We start from the raw sequence: 25,616 nt of genomic DNA on the forward strand, positions 1-25,616 counted from the left end.
AGAGAGAGACAGAGAGAGAGACAGAGGCATAGAGAAAGAGAGAGAGAGACAGACAGAGAGGCGTAGAGAAAGAGACAGAGAGAGAGACAGACAGAGGTGTAGAGAAAGAGACAGAGAGAGACGTAGAGAGAGACAGAGAGAGAGACAGAGAGAAAGACAGAGAGAGAGACCGAGAGAGAGACAGAGGCGTAGAGAAAGAGACAGAGAGAGAGACAGACAGAGGTGTAGAGAAAGAGACAGAGAGAGAGACGTAGAGAGAGACAGAGAGAGAGACAGACAGAGGTGTAGAGAAAGAGACAGAGAGAGAGACAGACAGAGGTGTAGAGAAAGAGACAGAGAGAGGCGTAGAGAAAGAGACAGAGAGAGAAACAGATAGAAAGATGGACGGTTAGAGAGTCAGGGAAATAGAGAGATAAAATAATGATGTAGAGAGAGATAAAGAAAGAGGAAAGGAGAGAGAGACAGAAGGAGAAAGAGAGGGAGAAAGAGTGAGACTACTGTGATACCATACTGCTAACTTGGCACAACTCCTCATCTTCTATTACCTCTGAAAACACAGAAAGGCAAAAAAAAACTGATAACATTTCACAGCTTAAGCAAAAATAAACAAGCTTAATGAATTAACGTGAGTTGGATTCCCCAGACAGCCCTCTCTCTCCCCAACTCCCCGTCCCTGGTCCGCTTTCTAAATCTTACAATTGCTTCCAATTTACCTAGTCTGCTGTTGGCAGTTTGTAAAATGAAACGCTAACATGAAAGCATCCGTCTCAGATTTCTGAAGTGCAAGTACTCTTTTTCTCTCTCTCTCCTTTCTCTCTCTCCTTCTCTCTCTCCATCTACTTATCTATATCCCTCTCGATTTCTCTCCCTCTCGCTCTCTCTCCCCCTCTCACTCCCTCTTTCATGAGTAAAAGGTTGCCATGTTCATGTTCTGTATTTCCCGACAGAGAGAGAGAGTGATGGCTGATTTTCAGCAGTGAGGAATAGTGAGTGGTTAAAAAGAGCTTTCTTCCTACAGCTCTACATAAATCACAACATGAGTCAATATTTAATAATGCTTGGCTTGGTCTGGGCCTCTTGATCAGCCTTGTCAGGGAGAATAGAGAGAGAACTCTCTCTCTCGCCATCACACTGTGTGTGTGTGTGTGTGTGTGTGTGTGTGTGTCTGTTGATCGGGCCTGTCATATGTAATAGGTCCCTCCTGGCTGGCTGTGACATAAGGGCCAGTTTTACTACCATACTAACATGTAAAAGATCATTACGCTGCCACTCTGCCCTTAGTCTGGACATAGAGGAGGAGAGGATGGGAAGGGAGAGGAGGCCTGTGATGGATACACAGAGAGGGTTACTGTGGCACGCTGACAGGAAATGAAAGGTCCTGAATATTAAGACATGCACATCTACCCAATCTTCTACATCACATACACACACGCACGCACACACACATACACACACACACACAGACCTCGACACGCAGATAAAGGCAGTGTATATCAAAGGGGTAGATAAAGCAATATTCCATCTCTCTCTTTCCTCCCTGGCTCTCATCCCTCCTTCTAATCTGTGTGTTCCTGTGTGAAGGAGACATCAAAGCAGTGCTGTAACACACAGGTCTCTCTGCTCGCTGAGAGAGAGGTCACTACCATCTCTACACACTGATTACTACCCCCGACTATCTACTGTCCTCCTCTAGCTCTCCTCGTGTGCCTTCTCCCCTCTCTGTCTCACTCTCCACTCTCCTCTCTGGCTCTATCCCCTAAAATGGTATACACTCCCCTCCATATTTATTTGTACAGTGAAGGTACAACTTTTAATTTGGCTCTATACTCAAGCATTTTGGATTTGAGATCAAATGTTTCATATGAGGCGACAGTACAGAATGTCACCTTTTATTTGAGGGTGCTTTCATACATAGCTGTTTTACCATTTAGAAATGAAAGATTGTTATGGATTGAATTGTAATTTGTTGTCAACAATTGCACAAAATACTCTGTAATGTCAAAGTGGAAGATTTTTTAAATATTTTTTTAAAGAAAAATAATAATAATCATAACTAAAATATAATACTTTTCCCTTTGTTTAGGCAATCCTAAATTAATTCAGGTGTAAAATTTGGCTTAACAAGTTACATGGACTGTGTGAAATAATAGGGTTGGCATGATTTTTGAATGACTAACCCTTCCTCTGTACCCCATACATACAACAGCTGTAAGGTCGGTCTGAGAGGTAGGCAGCATAGCAGTTAGACTTTTGGGACAGTAACCGAAAAGTTGCTTGTTTGAATCCCAGTCCCGGCAAGGTGGAAAAATCTGCTGTTCTAACCTTGATCAAGGCAGTTAACCCCCACAACAACTGCACCGTGACATATCCCCTTTCCCTCAGTCAAGTATTGAATTTCAAGCACAGATTCAAAGACCAGTGATTGGTAGATGGGTAACAATAACAAATCAGACAGTGATTATCTCTTTAAGCATGGTCAAGTTAATAAGGATGCTGTGGATGATGTATTAAACCACCCAGACACATCAAAGATACAGTCAGTCGTCCTTCTGAACTGAGCTGCAGGACAGGAATGAAACTGCTCAGGAGTGTTACCATGAGGCCAATGGTGACTTTAAAACAAGCTACTGAGTTCAATGGCTGTGATGGAAGAAAACTGAGGATGGATCAACAACATTGTAGTGACTCCACAATAATGACAGTGAAAAGAAAAATACAAATATATTGGAAAACGTGCATCTTGTATGCAACAAGGCACTAAAGTAATACTGCAAAAAAAACATAGCAAAGGAATACACTTTTTGAATTAAATGAAAATTCCTATGTTTGGGGCCAATCCAACACAGCACAACACTGAGTAACTGCCTTCTTATTTTCAAGCATAGTGGTGGCTGCATCATGTTATGGGTATGCTTGACATCGGCAAATACTGGGGAGTTTATCAGGATAAAAAAAAACGGGATGGAGCTAAGCACAGGTAAAATCCTAGAGGAAAGCCTGGTTCAATCTGCTTTACACCAGACACTGGGAGATGATAACCTACAACACAAGGCCAAATCTACACTGGAGTTGTTTAGCATGAAGACAGTGAATGTTCCTGAGTGGCCTGTTTTGACAAGACATGAAACTGTCTAGCCATGATATCCCATGATATCCCATGATATCCCATGATATCCTATGAATTTTGAAAAGAATATTGGGCAAATATTCTACATTTCCAGGTGAGCAAAGCTCTTATAGACTAACCAAAGAAGACTCACAGCTGTAATCCATGTCAAAGGTTCGTCTAACACATATTTTTGTAGATTGTTGACAAAAAAATGACAATTAAATACATTTTCATCTGACTTTGTAACACATTAAAATGTGAAGAAATCCAAGGGGTCTGAATACTCTTAAGTATTCTGAAAAATTAACTTATAGTGTATTAAAGTAGTTAAAAGTTTAGTATTTGATCCCATATTTCTAGCACACAATAACTACATCAAGTTTGTGACTCTACAAACTTTTTGGATGCATTAGAAATTAATGGTAAATATTGTATTGTGTCATTTCACTTGCATTGTAAAAAAGAATAGAATATGTTTCAGAACACCTCTACATTCCTGTGGATGCTACTATGATTACGGATATCATACATGAATCGCGAATGAGTGAGAAAGTTACAGAGAAACACTGATAATATGTAAAGAAATACCCTCAAACAAAAGGTGACATTCTGGACTGTCGCCTCATATGAAACATTTGATCTCAAATCTAAAATGCTGGAGTATAAAGACAAATTAAACGTTTTAGCTTCACTGTGCAAATAAATACGTAGTGGAGTGTATATCTGCTTCATTGAGTGTGTGTGTGAGAGAGGGTGTGTGTGAGAGAGGGTGTGTGTGAGAGAGGGTGTGTGTGAGAGAGGGTGTGTGTGGGAGAGAGTGTGTGTGTGCTTGCGCGCGCGCGCGTGTGTCTATGATGATTACTCTGTGAGTCCAGGCCAGAAGCTGACCAAGTGAAGTGGCACTTAACCCCTGTCTAGAACTTTCATCAAATAAGCACATTTTACAACCGAATACCGCTGACAATACACACCACGCAAATTACAAACAGGCCAAATAGCCCATTCTGTCTTAATTTCATTGTCGTTATTATTATTATTATTTCATTGTCGCTTTTTGAGAGGCAATCTTTATTGCTGTCATGCTTAGTAGGCTGTTGTTGAGTGGGCATTATATCTTTATACCAATTCATTATAGAAATCACTTTAAAGCAAATATTTACCAAGTGTGCAAACTGTCTGTGTTACCTAGTTTTGTATAGAGTACTGTGTGTGAGTAACCTCTATCTGTGTACAGTACGTGTGTGTGTGTACATTCATGTGTGTGTGTGTGTTACCTGTGTGTGTGTACAGTAGTGTATAGGTGATGTTCCCACTAGGTGTGGCTGGCTGGCTCCACTTGGCCCTGAGAGAGGTAGGTCCTTCACTATCAACCTCCAGCACCACAGGACCTACTGGGGCCATCTCCAACGTACGCCTCTCCACCTGGACACACACACACACACACACACACACACACACACACACACACACACACACACACACACACACACACACACACACACACACACACACACACACACACACACGCAAACACACACGCAAGGAAAGACACATTATTATTATCATCATCATCATCAGTGCTTTTACAGACAGTTAAAAAATCGCAGACATCTCCCCTCCCCCTCTCCTGCACCTCTACCTCCCCGTCCCCTCTACCTCCCCTGCCCCTCTACCTCCCCGTCCCCCCCCTCTACCTCCCCTGCCCCTCTACCTTCCCTCCCACTCTACCTCCCCGGCCCCTCTACCTCCCTTGCCCCTCTACCTTCCCTGCCCCTCTACCTCCCCTGCCCCTCTACCTCCCTGGCCCCTCTACCTCCCCTCCCTCTACCTCCCCCTTCTACCTCCATTCCCCCTCTACCTCCCCTGCCCCTCTACCTCCCCTGCCCCTCCCTCTCCACTGCCCCTCTACCTTCCCTGCCCCTCTACCTCCACTGCCCCTCAACCTCCACTGCCCCTGCTATCTTCCTTTATCCTCTAGCCCCCTCCCCTCTGTGCCTCATCCTGCCCTCCCCTCTTCAGCCTGTGCAGTGCCCTGTTGGCAGTGCTGCGTTTAGCCATATTGGCCCAGCCCATCCCAGGCCCTGACTCCCTGAGTGGCATTTCTCCCAAATGTCATCGTCACCAGACGGCCATTTATTGAACCCTAGAATCAATCACCTTTATAATGCCTGCCAGCTGCCGTACACAACTAAAGGCTTAGTGCACAGACACCACGTGCAAGTGTGTGTGCGTGACAGTGAATGTGTTCGATTATATCCATGTGTATGTGTGTGTGTGTGTATGTGACTCACCAGTGGTCCCAGGGCACAGCCCTGTGCGGTGCAGGCCTGTACTCTAAAGCTGTGTAGACTCCAGGGAGACAGGTGGTCAACAGAGAACCATAGGGAGGTAGAGTTCTGGACCAGCACACCGTTCATCCACACTCCATAGCTGCTGATCACTCCTAGAGGAGAGGAAAGCGCACGCACGCACGCACGCACGCACGCACGCACGCGCACACACACACACACACACACACACACACACGTCAGTAAACCAATCACAAGGAATTATCCTAAGGTTATTACAGCCTCATAAGGAAACAGCATGTCTCTTTTTCCTCCATACAGGGCTCAACAGATCATGTTTGTGGTAAGAACCTATTCTGTTTTAATTATGCGTCTGCCCAGAGAAAACCATTTCACGTCTGTGTAAAGAAATTGACAGTAATACATCTCCACACGTAAAATGTCCCATATTCAGCTGGTGTGCATCCAAAATGCCATCCCATTCCCGAATTAGTGCACTACTTTTGACCAGAGCCCTATAGGAGCCGTAGTGCACTAAATAGGGAATAGGGTGCCATTTGGGCTGCAGAGTTGTGAGAGTGTTGTAATAAGCCCAGGTTGATGTGAAGCCTAATACATAACAGGATTATTCTCCTGCTTGTCTCCATGTTTCCCACACTTTAATCCCCAGTGGGATTAGCCAACAAATCTCCAGGAAAATTGGGAAAAACTCCTCCAGACAGACTTCTAGTGGTGTGGAACCAAGCAAATCATATGGACTCCATATTGACTCCACATTATGAGCAGCCAGACGAATAGTACAACGCATTCTTTGAGAAGAATTAAAGCCTTTTGAAGGGGTTTTAAGTGTGAGATAATCGGGTAATTGTGTTGAAAGTTTTTTTTCATATTAAATGGCTGTCAGATTAGCAAGGCTGTCATTTATCACGTCTAATAGGCGTGGAGGGTTTACGGAGCCAAATGCTCACACACTATATTATACACACTATAATATACACACTATATAATACACACTATAATATACACACTATATAATACGCACTATATTATACACACTATATAATACACACTATATAATACACACTATATAATACACACTATAATATACACACTATATAATACACACTATATAATACACACTATATAATACAAACTATAATATACACACCATATAATACGCACTATATTATACACACTATATAATACACACTATATAATACACACTATAATATACACACTATAATATACACACTATAATATACACACTAGATAATACACACTATAATATACACACTATATAATACACACTATAATATACACACTATATTATACACACTATGCATTATACACACATTTTACACATCGTTTACACTATAAACACACTGAACATGTGAAACTGTGTATTCTAAAGGCTCTTATTGAGATGACAAAACTGCAAGGTTTTACTGAGCATTAAAGACATGCTCTGGAACTTTGGCTACTACTAAGTTTTTTTTAAACCTCCCACTTTGGACTGAATGTGTCAATGTGCAGTTCATACATGCATAATCTATGAGCAGAATTACTGTTTTAATTTAATTACCCACAACATCCCTAGTTTGAAAGTGACTGTTCACTGGAAGCTGTGCAGCCACATTTCCTCTACATTCCCCCCCCACGTGAGCCAGCCCCCTAGCAAAATTGAGTTCCAGCCCCTTGCCATTTCAGTGACAGAGCGAGACCAATGATGTGTTGCACATACAGTATCTGCACATACGTGACGTAGTAAGTGAGCACTACTTTCATAAACGCTAGCTAAAAGGGATACAAAACACCCAGAGAATCTGTTAAAGGGAAAAGAAAACTGAATTTGGCTTTTTATGAATGGGAAGCAGGGTTGGAATCAAATCAGAATTGAATAGAGAATGCCTCGTAAATTCCAATTCAATTCTTGAATTTTAATTAAAGTACTTAACCCTTAACCTGTATAGGGGTTGATTTGGGCACTGACAAATGCCTAAATTGGAACGTAGTGGCTGTACAGTAACATGCTATACACGACATCAGGGCTCTGGCTCTGCTCTTCACAGCGCTGTATGAGTTTTGACTGACAAGACGTCCTGAACTTCAGCACCGCCCACGGCAAGAGGTTGCCCCAATCCCTCCCGCTAATTGGGCAACTTTTGCAAATGTTTTGTTGTCTGAGTGAGGGAAATGCTGTAAATGAAGAGGACTGGATGTATTTAGAAAGATGAGGTAATTACAAATAAATGTGCACTTCACATTTCATGTCATATTACAGTGTCAACGTTGATGGTCGCTCTGTTTGATGTACAGTTACCAGATGCCATGGCGTCATACCCTGGGTTGTCCTGAACACAATGAGTCTGTGTTTGATGTACAGTTACCAGATGCCATGGCGTCATACCCTGGGTTGTCCTGAACACAATGAGTCTGTGTTTGATGTACAGTTACCAGATGCCATGGTGTCATACCCTGGGTTGTCCTGAACACAATGAGTCTGTGTTTGTCTATTGGAAAGAAAATGTGCCTGAATTGCATTGTGAAAGCCTAACACTGTAATATCATATTTTATAACGCAGCTAGTGACCCAGATTGCGATTTATAATGGCCTGTTTTTGGACTGCGTAAACAACAACAGTAACTGTGTGATGGTGGGGATGCAGGGTTGTGTTCCAAACAAAATAACTACAGCGTGTTTTCTCTAATTCATAAAAGGCACAGCTTGGAGAGCTCAAAACAGCACCTTATAGTTGAAGACTCTTCTTTGAGTCATAAAAGTGTATTAAAAGTATTATGAACTTTGCACACTTTGGAGAGGAGTGTGGACACTTGGAGACACCAGGTAGACTACTCACTCAAACCCTTGTAATATTTTGGTTTTATGTTGCGCCTGCCCCAAATTTTCCATGAATAGTCTTATCACGCTACTGAAGGTATTCAGAGAATTTTCAGATTTCCTTATCAACAAATGCGGCAAAAAGCACAGTAAATGTCAAATGTGTCAGATGATAATAATAATGGTCCCATACTCTACAAACTTTTCCCTTTCAATTACTACTATGGTTGTGCATATGCTTTTCATATTTCTTCTGTAGGAAACATTTCCATTTAGCCCTGTACATATAGGACCATTCCCACGAGTGTAAAGGGTTAAACAGGATACAGAAATGCAATTTGAATTTGAATGAAAGAAAATATAATTGAATTCAGTGAAATTCAGTTAAATTCAAATGCCTTTTCTGTTCTATATTAGGTGTGGTCTATACAAATTTCCATCTACATAAAACACCATGTCGTTATATACAGAAGTAGAAAAGATCGTTGAAACAATATATTTTCATGACAAACTCTTAAAATGAATGATCAAGGAAAACAAAATCTGTATTCAAATATTCTAAGTTACATTTCATGAATCACTTACATTTAGTTCAATTTGTGGAAAATACTCCATCTCCTGGAATGCATCAGAACCATCATTTGAAAATCAACACCCAATGGCTACTCCGTCACAAGAAGCTTAGAGCTGTAATCTGAATAATGATACGTACCACCCGTCTAATTCACTAAGGGGGCTTTTGATGCAAGGACTGTTGGGCAAAATAGCTCTGTCATTAGCTTAGCTGCGTCTTCAGCATCAAGTTGAGTTTCAGCTAACGTTTCAGTAAACAAGGCTAGGCTAGGCTAGGCTAATGCTAAGTGACAGAGCAATTGTCCAATAAGTTTTAAATGGGTTGTTGACATTTGTATTGTTTGGAAACATTGAAATAAAACAAAACATTTTTGGGCGGTTATAATGGGATGATCAGTAGTTTGACGGTCAAGAGGCATATACAGTATAAGTGATATCATAGGGTTTACATTGTATCCAGAAAGTACAAGTCTGCAAAATCTTTGTACCAATCACAGATTGTGGCATTAGAATACAAAACACAACATATATGGTAGGGTCTAATATAACTGCATTTTTTGTCGAGAAAATATAATGATCTATTCTAAGCACTAAGGTTAAATGAGTATATGAACATTGTTTCCAGAGAAAAGTAATATATTCTTGGTATCTGGAAGTATACCTGTCAGATTCAATGAAACACTCATGTTCTATTTTCAACTCATGAGTTGAATGGGAGTCAATTCAAACATTCTGAATTGAGCTCAACTCTGATGGAAAGGTTACAAAAAGTAGTGTGATCTTTGAACCAAATGTATTTATTTGGGAGACAAATACAATTAAAGTGTTTGAATAAAACAATGTATACATTTGTTAGACATCAACATTTTCAGCACGAAAGCGAACATATTTATTTTGGAAATATATATTTTTGCTGTTAAAGTAAGAGTATTGATTACCATACAATTTTGTCAAGAACAAATTTAGAGCGAGTTTCATTTTAAGCTGTGTATTTTCTCCTAAGAGCATGTACCAAGCCATACCGTGACTGCACATAGTTTATGATCTTTCTATTGTTGTCAAGAAATACAGACATCGTTGTGGACATCGTGGTGCTGTCTTTGAGCATCCCCTGACAACACGTGTTGCTACAGATGGCATTCCTCCTACCAACAACTAGATTTCCTATCTAACTCAGAGCAAATGTATGTGTGATGTTCTGTTTTTTAAGACATCCTGTCCTCTTTGTTGAATACACTTACCATACATTGTTCTGATAAGAGAGTCTACTAAATAACTGATCGTCAGCGTTTGTACCTGAGCTATGTTACACCAAATAAAAAAAAAGGTGAACTTTTAGAAACAAATCATGTCTAGGCAGCTCTCTCCTATGCGTTCCCAGCCTGCAGTTCACAGCTTCAGTCAAAAGAGAGCACTTGCCATCCACTTAAAGAAGCAGCAAGCTCTTACCAACTCTCTCTCTCTATCGCTCTCTCTCCCCCCTCTCTCTTGCTCTCTATCTCTCTCTATCACTCTTCCCCATCTCTCTCTTTCTCCCTCTCTCTCTCTCCCCCCTCTCTCTCTTTCTCTTTTCCCTCACTCTGTCTCTCTCCCTTTCACTCTCTCTCTCCCTCCATATTCACAATACTTTGACAATCACGTATCTAAAAGTGTCTGTGACGTGTGCAGCATTCCAGAACAGATGTTGAGTGCTGTGACTAGCCTCCCTCAATTTTGGTAAACATCTCCCATTTTTGCACTGTCAAAACGTCCCTGTCAATGTGTCGAGCTGGAGGAGTACGTACAAATACAAAGTGTGTGTACCTCAGTATGTCATCCCTGTCCAACTTCCCCTCCACCTATGATCCTTTAATTGACCAACTAGTTTGGGTACAAGATTCTCTGGTCTGGTGAAAGCAAGATTGAACTCTTTGGCCTGAATGCCAAGCGTCACGTCTGGAGGAAACCTGGCACCATCCCTATGGTGAAGCATGGTGGTGGCGGCATCATGCTGTGGGGATGTTTTTCAGTGGCAGGGACTGGGAGACTAGTCAGGATCAAGGGACAGATGAACGGAGCAAAGTACAGAGAGACCCTTGATGAAAACCTGCTAGGAAGCGCGACTTCAGACTGGGGCGAAGGTTCACCTTCCAACAGGACAACAACCCTAAGCACACAGCCAACACAACACAGGAGTGGCTTTGGGACAAGTCTCTGAATGTCCTTGAGTTGCCCAGCCAGAGCCCGGACTTGAACCCGATCAAACATCTCTGGAGAGACCTGAAAATAGCTGTGCAGCAACGCTCCCTGTCCAACCTGACAGAGCTTGAGAGGATTTGCATAGAGGAATGGGAGAATAGGAGAACCTCCCATTGTGTTCCAAGCTTGTAGCGTCATACCCAAGAAGACTCGAGGCTGTACTCACCGTCAAAAGGTACTTCAACAAAGTACTGAGTAAAGGGTCTGAATACTTATGTGATATTTCAGTTTTTTTATTTTTAATAAATTAGCAAACATTCATAAAAACCTGTTTTTAATTTGTCATTATGGGGTATTGTGTTTTTTTTTATTTGACCTTTATTCAACCAGGCAAGTCAGTTAAGAACAAATTCTTATTTTCAATGACGGCCTAGGATCAGTGGGTTAACTGCCTGTTCAGGGGCAGAACGACAGATTTGTACCTTGTCAGCTCAGGGGTTTGAACTTGCAACCTTCTGGTTACAAGTCCACCGCTCTAACCACTAGGCTACCCTGCTGCCCCCCTACCCTGCCGTGTAGATTGATGAGTAATTATTTATTTTTTTAATCAATTTTAGAATAAGGTTGTAACCTAACAAAATGTGGAAAACGTCAAGGGGTCTGAAAACTTTCCGAAGGCACTATATATCTAGTACATATGATATGAATTTATACAGCCAATGGTAAACAATGTTTCTCTGTCACGCTAATCAATTATCAATTGTTCCTCACCCCCCTCTCACCCCCATCATAACCCTTCACCTCTTTACCGTTGGGTGTGTCTGGGGGTGTCCAGGTAATGTTGAGGGCATGGGGGGAGAGAGGAGTGACGTAGGGGGCAGGGATGTTTTCAGGGGTGCTCTCCTCTGTGTGAGCCTCGCTAGGTGGGCTGAAGGAACAGCCTCCCCCTGTACACGCCTAAACACATGGGAAACACACACACACACATGTATAAACATGCATACACACAGGAAACAAGGTTTACAAGATAAAGGTGAGTGTTTCGTTTGGACACAAAAAGTTATGTAATAACATTAATGCATTTAATAATGAGATATTAAATGTAACACATGATACAGTATAATGGAATCCTCATATATAACTGAGAGTGTACGTGTGTGTACTCACAGTGACAGTGAAGCTGTAGGTGGTGCCTGGTGTCAGGTTACGGAGGGTGTGGTCTTCAAACAGTTCCGAGCTGTTATACACACACACTGGCTCCTCCCCTTCTACTGACAGGTACACACTGTAGAACTCTAACACACCATTCACCTGCTCAGGACGAGACCACCTGGAGGGAGGGAGGGAGGTTTTATTAACGCTCGGGGAATGGAAATTATAGGTTATTTGGAGGTTGTTGAATAACTTCCTTAAAACTTTCACTGAATGTTTCAATAAGACGTTAAATAACACTACTAGATTATTTTGGATCAACTTTTTACTCCACAAATAGGACACGTGGAAATGAGTTTCCTTAGGCATTAATCATGAAAACACATTTATTTTTTTGTGACACAGCATCAGTGAGATTCAAACCTATAACTTTCTGTTTTCTATCCATGGAATTAATCCACTGCGCCACCAGGATGGAGCTAGCATGCCATGTTTTTTATGCATACACAGCTGTTCCTTTTAGTCTATTCAAACAGAGCCCATTTAAATTAAACAGGCACTCATTAAGATCAGGTGTGGCCGATTAGTGGGTGCGGCCAACACACCTGAACAAACTTAACAAGATAGAGGGTTTTGTTGATGCTGAGAACATAATGTATATATGTGTTTTTAAATAACATTCTTAGAATGTTCTCTAGACGTTACTAAAGTTTCATTGTGGTTTTTATGGAAAGTTTCCTAACATTCTCAGAACAATTTGAGAACATGACTTAAATAGAATAAAACCATGAAGAAACCTGTAGGAAACGTTATACTGAAGTACTGAAATTCCCACAGAAGAAAGTTATTACTATAAATTTGCTGAGAATGTTCCAAAGAACCATTCCCGGAAAGTTGTATGCAAAATAACCATAGGACAACCACACTCTCACCAACATATACCGTAGTTCTCAGAACGTTATGTACTAGCTGGGTAAATATAGAACAGAGGACACCACTATCTGAGGAGGGATCAAGGAGAAAGAGAAACAGAGAGACTTGACTTGTGATGCTCTTTATTGAGACATCTTATTTTTTAAATGTAACTAGGCAAGTCAGGTAAGAACAAACTCTCGGTGACTGGCCCAACACTCTAACCACTACGCTATCTGCTTAAAACCACAACAAAACCCCAGTGAAACCTCACCCCATAAAAAACTGCACCAACTCAACACCAAAGCACCACAATACACAAACCAAACCGGACACATATATTTTTCTATGTTATTAACAATAATTCATTTCCCAAACATTACTGGCATTTATGTGTTCTTGTTCTAATAGGCCCACACCCCCATTGAAGGCCACTCCGTTCGGAGCACTTACAATTCTAATTGGCCTAAGACCCAATAGGCACCACCTTAGGACCACACATTTTTCTAATTGGCCCAGGGCTCAGGAGAGACCCCGCCCCCCTAGGACCACCTTCAATGTGAGCCATTTGGAGAAGTGATGAATGTATCCAGTGGTTGGTATGACTGATGAGTGTGTTACTGTACAATGAGCCTGACTAACCAATCTATCACATTACTCAGCTCATGTATACTGTCGATAGTGGCAGTAATTAATTCTATCATTGTAGGTAGTGAAACCAGAGAGGAGTTTTTAAACAATGATTTTATAATTTATTTAAAAACTAGGGCTAGAAACAACTCAGGAGAAAATCCAGAGCAAACAGATAATACAGGCTAATATAAATGTGAAATTGACACCTATTAAAAGCTCCAGTATATTCAATTCAAAGGGTAACAAAGTGAGATTTTGCCATAGGAAAAACTATATCTGATGTGTGTAGTGTAAGCGTGCATTGGACAGAAAAGTGTGCGTGTTCGCCTGTGTAGGTACGCGTGTGCTGGCCAAGCGAGGGCAGGGGGGAGAGGAGAATGTGTTTCTGCTGATATTGTTTTGTGCATATCCAGCAGGCAGGCCTCTCAACCTTTCTCACAGGCAGATTGCAACACAACAAAAGAATATTGAACACGTATGATCCCTCTACCTTGCCTATTAGGATTCTGCTAACAAGGCAGTACCTCTCAGCTCACAGGCCACAGCTACAGCATCAAAGGAGAGAAACAGAGCGAGAGATATAGAATCTTTAATGTCAAATTACAGCAAAACTACTATTTTTTCTCTCTCTAATATCTAATCCCTCTCAACTTCTTTCTCTCACCACTTCTTCCTCTCACCAGTCTCCCTTGAAAAAAAAAATTCTCTCTCGCTTTGTGTGTGTACTCCTATGTCCTCTATGTATTCTCCTTGTCCTTGTCTTAGGGATGTGACAAATACAAAAATGTCTTAAAGTTAAAACAGCAATTTTTTGTTATTGGTTTTCCATTAAAACAAGAATAAGAATGAACAAAATAGCATGTTAATTCACAATGCAGCTCTGCTGCTACTGCTACTGCTACTGCTAGCAACGGCGTGGATCTCTCGGTATGTCTCTTTCAGATGTACTACCATTACTGTACAACTTCAGTAAAGCATTGCCTATCATCAATGAGTAGGTTAGGGTATTCTACACTCAATAGACTGAAGACTGAACACACACTCACATCATTGGCGAAGAGAAAGAGCAGGTGAGCTAGCACGAGGCTGTATCGCATTAGTGGAAACCAATACTATTCTCAGGGTAGGTCTGCCGGTTTTGACGAGCAGAAGTGACTTTTCGTAGCAGGTAGGAGAAATTACGCAGCAGGTTAGGAGAATTAACGAGGCAGGTTTAAGAGAATTCGGTTAAGGTTAGGAAAGGGTTGTGGTTAGCTAAAATTGTCCCAGACGACGCGACAACCAGGCCTGCCCTGAGAACTGTCTTGGTTTCCACTAAAGCGATGCTGCCAGTGCAAGGGAGAGAGAGGAAGGGGCAGGCAGAAAGAACCGTGGTGCACATACAGGGCCTTCAGAAAGTAGTCACACCCCTTGACCTATTCCACATTTTGTTGTGTTACAGCCTGAACTCAAATAACTGAAAATTACAAAGTGAAAACATGTATTTAGACATTTCTGCAAATGAATTGAAAATAAAACACAGAAATATCTACGCAATAACTGAAAATTACAAAGTGAAAACATGTATTTAGACATTTCTGCAAATGAATTGAAAATAAAACACAGAAATATCTATTTTACGTAGGTATTCACAACCATGAGTCAACACATGTTAGAATCACCTTCAGCAGCAATTACAGTTGTGAGTCTTTATTTCACCTTTGTTTAACTAGGCAAGTCAGTTAAGAACACATTCTTATTTACAATGACGGCCTAGGAACAGTGGGTTAACTGCCTTGTTCAGGGGCAGTACAACAGATTTTTACCTTGTCAGCTCAGGGATTCGATCGAGCGACCTTTCAGTTACTGGCCCAACGCTCTAACCACTAGGCTACCTGCTGGTTACTGGCCCAACACTCTAACCACTAGGCTACCTGCCGCATCTAAGACCTTTGTCCATTATTCTTTTGAAAATACTTCAAGCTCTGTCAAATTGGCTGTTGATCATTGCTAGACAAGCATTTTCAAGTCTTGCCATAGAGATTTAAGTCAAAACTGTAACACGGCCACTCGGAAACTTCTTGGTATTTTAGGTTATTGTCCTGCTGAAAGATGAATTCATCTTCCAGTGTCTGGTGGAAAGCAGACTGAACCAGGTTTCCTCTAGGATGTTGCCTGTGCTTGGCTCCATTCTGTTTATTTTTTTCCTGAAAACCCCCCAGTCCTTAACAATTACAAGCATACCCATAACATGATGCAGCCACCACTATGCTTAAAAATATGGAGAGTGGTACTCCGTAATGTGTTGTATTGGATTTGCCACAAACATAACACTTTGTATTCAGGACAAACAAGTTAATTGCTTTGCCCCATGTTTTGCAATATTACTTTAGTGCCTTGTTGCAAACAGGATGCATGTTTTGGAATATTACTTTAGTGCCTTGTTCCAAACAGGATGCATGTTTTGGAATATTACTTTAGTGCCTTGTTCCAAACAGGATGCATGTTTTGCAATATTACTTTAGTGCCTTGTTGCAAACAGGATGCATGTTTTGGAATATTTATATTTTGTACAGGCTTCCATCTTTTCACTCTGTCAATAAGGTTAGTATTGTGGAGTAACTACAATGTTGTTGATCCATTCTTAGTTCTCTGTTATCACAGCCATTAAACTCTGTAATAGTTTTACAGTCACCATCGGTTTCCTTCCTCTCCAGGCGAGTGAGTTAGGAAGGACACCTGTATCTTTGTAGTGACTGAGTGTATTGATAGACCATCCAAAGTGTAATAAATAACTTCACCAGGCTCAAAGGGATATTAAATGTCTGCTTTTTTTACCCATCTACCAGTAGGTTCCATTATTTGCGAGGCACTGGAAAACCCCCCTGGTCTTTGTGGTTTAACCCGTGGTTGTAATTCACTGCTCGACTGAGAGACCTTACAGATAATTGTATGTGTGGGGTACAGAGATTAGGTAGTCATTCAAAAATCATGTTAAACACTGTTATTGACTGAGTCCATGCAACTTATTATGTGACTTGTTAAGCAACTTTTTACTCCTAAACTTATTGAATCTTCCCATAACAAAGGGGTTGAATACTGATTGACTCAAGACATTTCAGCTTTTCATTTTTGATTAATTTGTACAACTTTTGAAAAACATTATTCCACTTTGACATTATGGGGTATTGTGTGTAGGTGTGTAGGTCAGTGACACAAAATCCAAATTGTATCGATTTTAAATTCAGGCTGTAACAACAGAAGTCAAGAGGTGTGAATACTTTTTGAAGGCAATGTATATCTTGGTAAACTGTGTATCTTGTCTTCCATGCCTCGCAAATTCACCACAGTAGCTTAAAGTTTGCCTCTTGCCTCTTCCTCTCAGAAAATACTGTTTTGTGATAACTGCACTTTGATAGTAATGTTGTTTTTTGGTTATTCATTTTTCTTAATGTTGAGGATCCCAATTTCGTGTAACGGTTTTAATGTTCACACCCCAACCTTTTACCTTGTGTGGTCATCAGTAAAGTGCTGACATTTCCCTGAGAGAGAGATCAGTGTTTCTCACCCTAACCTGCCGGCCTCACTCTCCCTCTGACACACTCTGCATACACTTTTCTGTACTCTGATTTATTCATTCACCCTCTGCTGTTCTCTTCTCCACCCTCTCTCCGGTGTGTGGCGCGCTGCCCTCCTGCTGTGGGTCTTAAGTGATGGTGGTCAGGGGCTCTAATGGCACACACACTCTATAATACAGAGACTCATACGGTCTCTCTCTCTCTCTCTCTCTCTCTCTCTCTCTCTCTCTCTCTCTCTCTCTCTCTCTCTCTCTCTCTCCCCCTCTCTCTCTCTCCCTTTCTCTCTCTCCCTTTCTCTCTCTCTCTCCCTCTCTCTCTCTCTCGCTCTCTCTCTCTCTCTCTCTCTCTCTCTCGTTGGAGGACAGTCAATGCCATGTAGTGTGAAGCCATCTATCTACATATAAGCCCACAGTCTTTCTAAAGGTGTCATATTCAATGACTTGGAGAGTTGTTTATGGCTATAATACCCTGCTCAGAGACACACATCCCTATGAAGAACCTCAGTGGTGTGTATGGAGCAGTGACACACAGCATCCTATACAGAATCTATAAACAACATCTCCACTTTGAGGATCATAGACAATCAAGATACTTCCTGAATGTATCCAAGTTGTATTTTATTATTATGTAGTAAGATAGGTGGTGCAGTTATATGTGTGTGTATGTGTGTAATATATACTGTAACTACTGCTGTACACACCTTTTCTATTAATATACTTTGCCTTTCGGAAAGTATTCAGACCTCTTGACTTTTTCCACACTTTGTTAGGTTACAGCCTTATTCTAAAATTGATTCAATATTTTTTCCCCTCATCAATCTACACACAATATCTGATAATGACAAAGCAAAAACAGGTTTTTAGAAATGTTTGCTAATTTATATAAATTAAATGGAGATATCACATTTACATAAGTATTCAGACCCTTTACTCAGTACTTTGTTGAAGCACCTTTGGCAGCAATTACAGCCTTAAGTCTTGTTGGGTATGACGCTACACGCTTGGCACACCTGTATTTGGGGAGTTTCTCCCATTCTTCTCTGCAGATCTTCTCAAGCTCTGTCAGGTTGGGTGGGGAGCGTTGCTGCACAACTATTTTCAAGTCTTTCCAGAGATGTTCAATCGGGTTCAAGTCCAGGCTCTGGCATTCAGAGACTTGTCCCGAAGCCACTCCGACGTGGTCTTGGCTGTGTGCTTAGGGTTGTTGTCCTGTTGGAAGGTGAACCTCCACCCCAGTCTGAGGTCCTGAGCAGTCTGGAGCAGGTTTTCATCAAGGATCTCTCTGTACTTTGCTCCATTCACCTTTGCCTCGATCCTGACTAGTCTCCCAGTCTCTGCCACTGAAAAACATCCCAACAGCATGATGCCGCCACCACCATGCTTCACCATAGGGATGGTGCCAGGTTTCCTCCAGACGTGACGCTTGGCATTCAGGCCAAAGAGTTCAATCTTGCTTTCATCAGACCAGAGAATCTTGTTTCTCATGGTCTGAGAGTCTTTAGGTGCCTTTGGCAATCTCCAAGCCGGCTGTCATGTTCCTTTTACTGAAGAGTGGCTTTTGTCTGGCCACTCTAAAATAAATGCCTGATTGATGGAGTGTTGATGGTTATCCTTATGGAAGGTTCTTTAGAGCTCTGTCAGAGTGACCATCGGGTTCTTGGTCACCTCCATGACTAAGGCCCTTATCCCCCGATTGCTCAGTTTGGTCAGCTCTAGAAAGAGTCTTCGTGGTTCCAAACGTCTTCCATTTAAGAATGATGGAGGCCACTGTGTTCTTGGGGACCTTCAATCCTGCATAATACTCTCGAAGCTCTACGGACAATTCCTTCAATCTCATGGCTTGGTTTTTGCTCTGACATGCACGATCAACTGTGGAACCTTATATAGACAGCTGTATACCGTTCCAAATCATGTCAAATCAATTGAATTTACCACAGGTGGACTCCAATCAAGTTGTAGAAACATCTCAAGGATGATCAATGGAAACACAATGCACTTGAGCTCAATTGTGTCTCATAGTAAATTGTCTTAATACTTAAGTAAACAAGTTATTTTTTTATATTTTCTTTTTATACATTTGCAAACATTTCTAAAAATCTGTTTTCGCTTTGTCATTATGGGGTATTGTGTGTAGATTGCTGAGGGAAAAAACAATTTAATCAATTTTAGAATTAGGTTGTAATGTCACAAAATGTGGAAAAAGTCAAGGGGTCTGAATACTTTCCATAGGCACTGTATATATATTTATTCCGGATATTGCTCGTTCTGATATTTCTTAATTTCTAGATTAGTTTATTTTTCTGGATTATGTGTGTATTGTATTGTTTGTATTGCTAGGTATTACTGCACTGTTGGAGCTAGAAACACAAGCATTTTGCTGCACCTGCAAAATCATCTGTGTACGCAAAAAATAAACTTTGATTTGATTTGTGCAGTGCTAGTAAAGATGTGTGTGTGTATTACTCAGTAGAGATATGTGTGTGTACTACTCAGTAGAGATGTGTGTGTGTACTACTCAGTAGAGATGTGTGTGTGTACTACTCAGTAGAGATGTGTGTGTGTACTACTCAGTAGAGATGTGTGTGTGTACTACTCAGTAGAGATGTGTGTGTGTACTACTCAGTAGAGATGTGTGTGTGTACTACTCAGTAGAGATGTGTGTGTGTACTACTCAGTAGAGATGTGTGTGTGTACTACTCGGTAGAGATGTGTGTGTGTGTACTACTCAGTAGAGATGTGTGTGTGTACTACTCAGTAGAGATGTTAATTTATTTATTTATCCGTTATTTTACCAGGTAAGTTGACTGAGAACACGTTCTCATTTGCAGCAACGACCTGGGGAATAGTTACAAGGGAGGGGAGGGGGATGAATGAGCCAATTGTAAACGGGGGATGATTAGGTGACCGTGATGGTTTGAGGGTCAGATTGGGAATTTAGCCAGGACACCGGGGTTAACACCCCTACTCTTACGATAAGTGCCATGGGATCTTTAATGACCTCAGAGAGTCAGGACACCCGTTTAACGTCCCATCCGAAAGACGGTACCCTACCTAGGGCAATGTCCCCAATCACTGCCCTGGGGCATTGGGATATTTTTTTTAGACCAGAGGAAAGAGTGCCTCCTACTGGCCCTCCAACACCACTTCCAGAAGCATCTGGTCTCCCATCCAGGGACTGACCAGGACCAACCCTGCTTAGCTTCAGAAGCAAGCCAGCAGCGGTATGCAGGGTGGTACTGGGTGTGTACTTACTGTATGTAGACGGTGCGGGAGTCTAGCACGGTGAGGCTGGGAGGCTCCATGCCTCCAGGTGGCTGCTGGGAGGTGAGCAGGGTGACCTGGGAGCTGTTAGAGCAGCCCGCCGCCGTACACACACTTAGCACGAACATATGGGGAGAAAACACACCTAAACCTGCAACACACAAGTTTTTAACAGACACTTCAAAATGGTTCACACAGAAAGCAACAAGATCTCATAGCTTCCCTTTGAAATTAACGTATTATGGATGACCGTTTATTGTGTAGTGTTAGGGCAAAAAAACTAAACGTAGTTTGAGGAAGGCTCTGCAAATCAACCGACCTCATACCATCAAGTATCAACTATTATCACTGCTTTTTCAATAGCTTTTTAAACGTCTGAAATCAAACTGTATTTGTAGTGATCAGGCTGACAGAAACAGCAGAGACATACATGTTTTCAGTCTGCAGACACTATACCACCCATCATGATTTCCACAATAGGGAAATCAATCAATCACAATAGGACAAGGGGTTGTATAGAATACGCACACACACACACACACACACACACACACACACACACACTCACACACACACACACACACACACACGCACGCACACACACACACACGCACGCGCACACACACAGCGAGCCCACAGTGGGTGGAATTGTTGGTTATTTGTAGTGTTAGGCAGGAAGCAGGGCACCTGACTGAGAGCTTTGTGTTTCAAAGAGACGATGAGGAAATACTCTACAGTCAGAGAGGAAGGAGGGGGAGAGGAGATGAGAGAAAGGAGGAAGGGGGAGAAAGAAAGGGTAGAGAATTGGTCACAGGAGGGAAAGAGGAGAACAAAGAAGGAAGAGAGGTGGAGAGCGAGAGGAGGAAGGGGAGAGAGCAGAGAAGGGAGAGCAGAAAAAAATTAGAACGGGAGAGAGAAAGGAGAAAAGAATGTCAGGGAATCCAAACTCTCAGCAGGGGGTCCACTACAATGCTCTGACAACACACACACACACACACACACACACACACACACACACACACACACACACACACACACACACACACACACACACACACAGAGGAGAGAAGATAGGGTAGATAAGAGATGGAAGGAATGAGAGGAAGATAACTATAGAGATTGAGGGTGGATAAGAGATGGAAGGAATGAGAGGAAGATAACTATAGAGATTGAGGGTGGATAAGAGATGGAAGGAATGAGTAGAAGATAACTATAGAGATTGAGGGTGGATAAGAGATGGAAGGAATGAGAGAAAGATAACTATAGAGATTGAGGGTGGATAAGAGATGGAAGGAATGAGTAGAAGATAACTATAGAGATTGAGGGTGGATAAGAGATGGAAGGAATGAGAGGAAGATAACTATAGAGATTGAGGGTGGATAAGAGATGGAAGGAATGAGTAGAAGATAACTATAGAGATTGAGGGTGGATAAGAGATGGAAGGAATGAGTAGAAGATAACTTTAGAGATTGAGGGTGGATAAGAGATGGAAGGAATGAGAGGAAGATAACTATAGAGATTGAGGGTGGATAAGAGATGGAAGGAATGAGAGGAAGATAACTATAGAGATTGAGGGTGGATAAGAGATGGAAGGAATGAGAGGAAGATAACTATAGAGATTGGGGCTGGAATAGACTTACCGCATAGAGAAATCTACCTTAAAACAGATCCTAAATCTGGTGGGAAATATGCTAACATCTCTCCTTCCCTCCTAAACTCTGGACGGACTACTGACATACAGCCAATTGTAGCTAAAATTTGTTAATTTACTATCTTTACATTAAGTATAGGTGAAGTGTTTTTATTTTATTTTAGTGCATACATTTGTATTGTCTATACAGTTAAACATGATGCTACCTCTCCAGACTAGAGATACTGTGTCGGAGAAGACTGTAATACAGCTCTGTGTCTGTAATGGCATTAATCCCATATAATTACCACACTCATAATCACTATGAACATCAGACACAATGTATTACCACATTACTGATAATACCAGTCTCCGCTATTACCACTCACTATTAACAGCACATCCTACTGTGTGTGTGTGTGTGTGTGTGTGTGTGTGTGTGTGTGTGTGTGTGTGTGAGTGAGTGAGTGAGTGAGTGAGTGAGTGAGTGAGTGAGTGAGTGAGAGAGAGAGAGAGAGAGAGAAAGAGTGAGTGTTTGTGTATGTGTGAGAGAGAGTGTGTGTGAGTGTCTATGTGTGTGTGAGTGTGTGTGTGAGTGTCTCTGCGTGTGTGTGTGTGTGTGTGTGTATGTGTGAGAGAGAGTGTGTGTGAGTGTCTATGTGTGTGTGAGTGTCTCTGCGTGTGTGTGTGTGTGTGTGTGTGTGTGTGTGTGTGAGAGAGAGTGTGTGTGAGTGTCTATGCGTGTGTGTATGTGTCTATGTGTGTGTGTGTTATTCCCCTGGCAAGTTAGAGATGCTCTGTCTCTTTCAAATGCTAATCCCCCTTTTAATTTTGTTTCTCTTCACTCTTCCCTCTTTCATGTAGCACTCATCCCTCTGCACTGACAGGGAAGCAGTGGCAGGACTATCCACACACGCACACTCTCTCTCTCTCTGTCTCTTCTCTGTCTCTCACTCTCTCCCTCACTCTCTTGCCTCTCTCTCAGTCTTTCTCTCCTCTCACCCGGTCTTTCTCTCCTCTCACCCGGTCTTTCTCTCCTCTCACCCGGTCTTTCTCTCCTCTCACCCGGTCTTTCTCTCCTCTCACCCGGTCTTTCTCTCCTCTCATCCGGTCTAACTCTCCTCTCACCCGGTCTAACTCTCCTCTCACCAGTGATATTGAGGTGTGTATTGTTCCCTTGGTAGAGTAGTTGTCCATTGTGGTATAACAGGTAGTCAGTGATGAGGCCATTGGGTCTGGCAGGGGGACCCCAGAGCACAGCCAGAGAGGAGGGGGTCGACACAGCACTGGGAGGGGACACATCCTCTGGAACTGCAGGGACAGACGAGGACGTTACATTTTATAATTGAATAGGACAGAAAAAAACTGAATATAATAGAATGGAACAGAATAGAATGGAACAGAACAGAATATAATAGAATGGAACAGAATATAGTAGAATGGAACAGAATAGAATGGAACAGAATAGAATGGAACAGAACAGAATACAATAGAATGGAACAGAATATAGTAGAATGGAACAGAATAGAATGGAAAAGAAAAGAATGGAACAGAACAGAATATAATAGAATGGAACAGAATATAGTAGAATGGAACAGAATAGAATGGAAAATAAAAGAATGGAACAGAACAGAATATAATAGAATGGAACAGAATATAGTAGAATGGAACAGAATAGAATGGAACAGAATAGAATGGAACAGAATAGAACAGAATATAATAGAATGGAATAGAATAGAACAGAATAGAATAGAACAGAATACAATAGAATGGAACAGAATAGAATGGAACAGAATAGAACAGAATAAAATAGAGTGGAACATAATGTAATAGAATGGAACAGAATAGAACATAATAAAATAGAGTGGAGCATAATGTAATATAATAGAACAGAATATAATAGAATAGAATAGAATGGAACAGAATAGAACAGAATATAATAGAATGGAACAGAATAGAATGGAACAGAATAGAACAGAATAAAATAGAATGGAACAGAATAGAACAGAATAAAATAGAGTGGAACATAATGTAATAGAATGGAACAGAATAAAATAGAATGGAACAGAATAGAATGGAACAGAATAGAACAGAATAAAATAGAATGGAACATAATGTAATAGAATAGAACATAATATAATAGAATGGAACAGAATAGAACAGAATAAAATAGAATGGAACAGAATAGAACAGAATAAAATAGAGTGGAACATAATGTAATAGAATAGAACAGAATATAATAGAATGGAACAGAATAGAATGGAACAGAATAGAACAGAATAAAATAGAATGGAACAGAATAGAACATAATAAAATAGAGTGGAACATAATGTAATAGAATGGAACAGAATAAAATAGAGTGGAACATAATGTAATAGAATGGAACAGAATAAAATAGAGTGGAACATAATGTAATAGAATGGAACAGAATACAATAGAATGGAACAGAATAGAATGGAACAGAATAGAACAGCATAAAATAGAGTGGAACATAATGTAATAGAATAGAGCAGAATATAATAGAATGGAACAGAATAGAACAGAATAAAATAGAGTGGAACATAATGTAATAGAATAGAACAGAATATAATAGAATGGAACAGAATAGAATGGAACAGAATAGAACAGAATACAATAGAATGGAACAGAATAGAATGTAACAGAATAGAACAGAATAAAATAGAGTGGAACATAATGTAATAGAATGGAATGTTTTATTTTCAGTGTTGGAGGTAACACGCTACAGTAATAATATTACATTTTGTGGTAACAAGTAATATTAAACCTTTCCACTGCTAGAAACAAGAGGTCTTCACGGATCCACCTGTACCCGAATATCCCAGACCCAATCCAGATGTCACGGGTCTGGGTCAGATCTGATTGTCACTTGTCTCGGGTATGTGTAATTTTAACTAACTTGTCCGGAAGGACCCATACAGATCCGAACGCGACTGCTGCAGTAGAGAGAGAGAGAATTTGGATAATTTTTGCTGCTGCTCGTTGCTTTCACGAGAGTGGCGCATGTAGATTGTTGTTGTTGGCCAATCATAAGTCATCAAAGAGGCAATAGGCTACAGTCAACCTATCCGTGTGGCGCAAAAGTGAGGCGATATCTAATCAATGAAGGATGGAATTAAAAGTTCAAGGCGAAGAACAGGCTAAAACCACTAAGAACAGGTAGGCTGCTACTTTATATTCTGAGTTGTTGTTGTTTGTAACTGTGTAGGACAAGAAACAGCATGCAGCCTAAATTAGCCTAGCTAGCTAGCTTAACTAGCTTCTCCCAGTTTGATGCAGTCAAGACAGTTACTACGTCATCATAGGGGATGATAAATAACCTGGCTATGACAGCTAGTCAACTATAGCGCGAGTCGGCTTGTTTGGTTGCTGTCTCTCGTCTCTGCCTCGTCTCTGTTCTCCATGTCACTTGCTCACACTCACAGTAGCCTACACACAAGCATGGCGCCTGCTAGAGCCTCACCTGT

At 41.2% G+C, this 25,616-nt stretch overlaps 1 protein-coding gene across 1 annotated transcript in view; it reads right to left on the minus strand.

Moving 5' to 3' along the window:
* Nucleotides 1-25,616, minus strand: part of LOC139374512 (Usher syndrome 2A (autosomal recessive, mild)) — a 267,344-nt gene that overhangs the window by 181,468 nt on the left and 60,260 nt on the right. Inside the window, exons 21-26 of the mRNA XM_071115513.1 lie at nucleotides 23,281-23,442; nucleotides 20,493-20,652; nucleotides 12,155-12,317; nucleotides 11,797-11,944; nucleotides 5,401-5,552; nucleotides 4,384-4,531 (exon numbers count right to left, since the gene is read on the minus strand). Of these exons, the coding sequence (XP_070971614.1) occupies nucleotides 4,384-4,531; nucleotides 5,401-5,552; nucleotides 11,797-11,944; nucleotides 12,155-12,317; nucleotides 20,493-20,652; nucleotides 23,281-23,442 (933 nt within the window). The remainder of the gene's footprint in view (nucleotides 1-4,383; nucleotides 4,532-5,400; nucleotides 5,553-11,796; nucleotides 11,945-12,154; nucleotides 12,318-20,492; nucleotides 20,653-23,280; nucleotides 23,443-25,616) is intronic.

This window comes from Oncorhynchus clarkii, chromosome 19 (genome assembly GCF_045791955.1).
Source record: "Oncorhynchus clarkii lewisi isolate Uvic-CL-2024 chromosome 19, UVic_Ocla_1.0, whole genome shotgun sequence".
Taxonomy (NCBI): domain Eukaryota; kingdom Metazoa; phylum Chordata; class Actinopteri; order Salmoniformes; family Salmonidae; genus Oncorhynchus; species Oncorhynchus clarkii.